This window comes from Ascaphus truei, chromosome 8, assembly GCF_040206685.1.
Source record: "Ascaphus truei isolate aAscTru1 chromosome 8, aAscTru1.hap1, whole genome shotgun sequence".
In the NCBI taxonomy this organism is placed as follows: Eukaryota; Metazoa; Chordata; class Amphibia; order Anura; family Ascaphidae; genus Ascaphus; species Ascaphus truei.
Window position 1 is genome coordinate 77270307 of NC_134490.1, and position 3228 is coordinate 77273534.

Here is a 3228-nt window from a genome sequence, read left to right on the forward strand (position 1 = left end):
GATTCAAATATTTGCTTGAAGCCGCTTGCTACATTTCCCACTGAATGGTGATTGATACCTTTGGTAATTTTCTTGGGGGGGCGTTGGAGGGGGAAGGGAGGGCAGGGGGGTGTTGGGTAAGTATGTATCTGAAAATTAAATGCATGCTCCAGTTTGTAACACATTCTTCACCACACTCACAACAACCTGCTAGGGAGGGGGACTCCCGCCTAATGAGAAGCCTCTACTGACAAGAGTCTTGTGAAGGACATTAAGTACCAAGCAGATGTTTGTATAAATCAAAGTGCAAAAATCAGGACAGTTACACTCTGCAGGGTTGCATTATACTGGACACTAAGTTCAGTAAGGCGACTGTAAATAATAACAATGGTAATACAAGAAACTAAAAAGACCCATTTCTTCTGTAGATCCGAGGGAGAACGAACAGATTTCCAGAACACTTTTCGCTCTTCTGCCCTGGATCTCCACCTTCTCCTGTGTGCGCGCCAGGGGGTCAGGCAAGGTGCTCAGCTCCAGCGGAAGGGGACGTGGCGGGGGCCGATCGCCTCCCTCTTTCACCAGTGGTTTGTGGAACTCCCTGCCAGCGCGCGAGTGGATGCTGGCCCAGCAGTACTCGCAGTAATACTGCAGGCAGGTAACGTTGGCACAGAAGAACGGGGCGAACTTCCCGCCGCAGCGCGTGCCCTGGCATTCATCACACATCTGATCGTCCAGCACATATGGCTTCACTTCCACCTGCAAAAGCAGGAAAAGGGGAATGAAAATTAATGGCAGGGGAAGATAATAAAAGATGCTTTTAAGTAGGAGTTCATGTGGAAAACGGATCAGAGCATTTCAGGTCAGATGAAACCTGCTTGGCCACAGAGGTTTAACCCATGTTTTACCAACGAGGCCAGCAACGCACTGCAGACTTCTCTAGCAACAGACGTGTTAATGGTACAACGGAATTCATTACAAACCCTACTGCTAAATGATATCTATGTCTGCACCCCTCCAGCCATAAAGTCCTCCTAAATACGTCATTGGGGCCACAGAATACTTTTCAATAGCAGCAGTGCAACGTGTACATGTATATGCAAAACTAACTGTATTCAAAGTGGTCAGACACAACTATACACAGGCTGAAGCAATTCACTACAGGTTGATGCCCCAGTAGCCAAATGTAGTTGTTGGTCTGCAGGTTCCTTTCCTTACTGACCACCAGACCAATTAGAGGACTGTGTTCAGATCAAATACAGTGCTTTAAACATCATATAGATTTGAAAGTGAGGTCACGCACACACGCACCACCACGCACGCACGCACCGCACGCACGCACGCACGCACGCACACACGCCTTAACATTGCAAAGTTATTACAAATGGTAATTACTGTATGTTGCTTAGATGTTACACATTTTACCACCACCGCTAAAGAAAAGTTTTTGGAGGGACTGCAGCTTTAAGGATGCGACACTCGTCAAAATACACATCCTTTTTACTAGAGCCGCAGTGAAAGGGTTAAGAAACCCCATTGGCTGTCGGCCTGTTTTGAAGCGAGCCGTCTTGGCAGTATCGGATTTAATGCTTCTGCAGCATGGCGCCCAAATCCTTCTGGGAAGGAAACGCAGTGGAAGCCACACGCCCGTTCAATCCTTCGTCTTAACTCTGAGGCGTGTGCTGGTGCGGTCGATATTTTAGGCAGATTAAGAGCCCCAATAAAATGTGTGAGCTGGAAACGGCAAAACTGCAAAGCTATTGCAACAAAGAAACAGCTTCATTTCTACACAAGCGATTTGCAAGCAATTGGCAGACATCAGATGTAATACAGAGCTGTTATTTCTGGAAAACGCACTGCCACATTCCCTGCAACACGAAGATAAAAGTCATACTCAGCGAGAGGCTGTGATTGCAATCAGGGAAACTCTCTGCACTGTAACACAGCCCATAAAATATATATATATTGCTTTCTTTAGGGACCTTATCTAATGGAGAAGACCATGATGTTCATTTTCATGCGTTCCCCCCAAGTAATTTTACAGCAATATTTATACAATACAGAAATAGGTCTGTGTACATGTCAACCCCACTGACACATACATGCACACACACACACACACACACACACACACACACAGGCTGTGTGTTTGTGTGACGTCACACACGCAGACACATTGACGCGTGTGCGCACGCACACACACACACACACACACACACACACACACACACACACACACACAAACTCCTTCCCTACCTCCAGCCACAAGTTATGAGAACGGGGATGGGCAGTCACGGAAGGCTGATAACCCCTCTCGTGCCTCAATCCCGCCGCTGTCACCTGCTGTCCGCCCGCTCCCCAACATGGCTGTCACTGGCATCTTTGCGACTGGCAACAGCGACACTTAGGCTAAGTCCCCCGCTAGCGCTGAGCATACGCTCACCTGCGATCAGCGCTTAGGTAAACAAAAAACCTATACTTACCCGCGCGCTCAACTACCCACAATGCTCCCCCCACCCCCCCAACGCGTACAAGCAGGACACCCGGCGCTCATGCTTGGAGCGCTCTCCAAGCATGAGCGCGCTAAGCGCTAGCGGGGACTTAGCCTGCTTAAAGCAAGATAGGTTTGCGCGGTTGCCAGTCAGCATAACAAGCCTATCAGCACTGTGCTCCATAGCCGGCAGGAGTGGGGGACACAGACGGGAGCGGGACTCGTGAATGTTTAGGCCCCCCGGGATTTTTCCGTCCCTTTATTATATATGTGTGTGTGTGTGCATATGTATATGCATATACATACGCAGAATCTAGGATCAATCAGCACTGCTACTACATATATAAACAAAAGAGTGGTGCACGCAGGAATAAGGGTCTCCCTAAACAGATACAAAAATAAGAGAGTACCTGCAGCACTCAAACAGCTGGGACACTAATAGTGGTCAAACACAAAGCAACGTAATGCAAAGAGAGCAACAAAAACCCACCTCAAAACAGAGCATATAACACAGGGCACTGACAGGATGCAGCTACCCAGATAAATATAAAAAAAATTGCTCTCTTTGCATTTTAATTGCTTTGTGTTTCACCACTATTGATGTCACAGCGGTTTATGAGTGCTGTAGGTACTCTTATTTTCATATACATTCCCATATACACACATCTAATGACCTCTCTCTCTGTAAACAAAAATACATCCCTCTATTTAGTGGAACGCTTACTTAAGACTGTTTCAGAGTCTTGGTAATTCTCAACTCT

General features: G+C 47.2%; 1 protein-coding gene across 1 annotated transcript in view; it reads right to left on the minus strand.

Moving 5' to 3' along the window:
- Positions 1–357: 357 nt before the first annotated feature.
- Positions 358–3228, minus strand: part of CPEB3 (cytoplasmic polyadenylation element binding protein 3) — a 45066-nt gene continuing 42195 nt past the window's right edge. The window contains 2 exon segments of the mRNA XM_075612760.1: positions 358–536; positions 538–735. Of these exon segments, the coding sequence (XP_075468875.1) occupies positions 507–536; positions 538–735 (228 nt within the window). The 3' untranslated portion in view covers positions 358–506.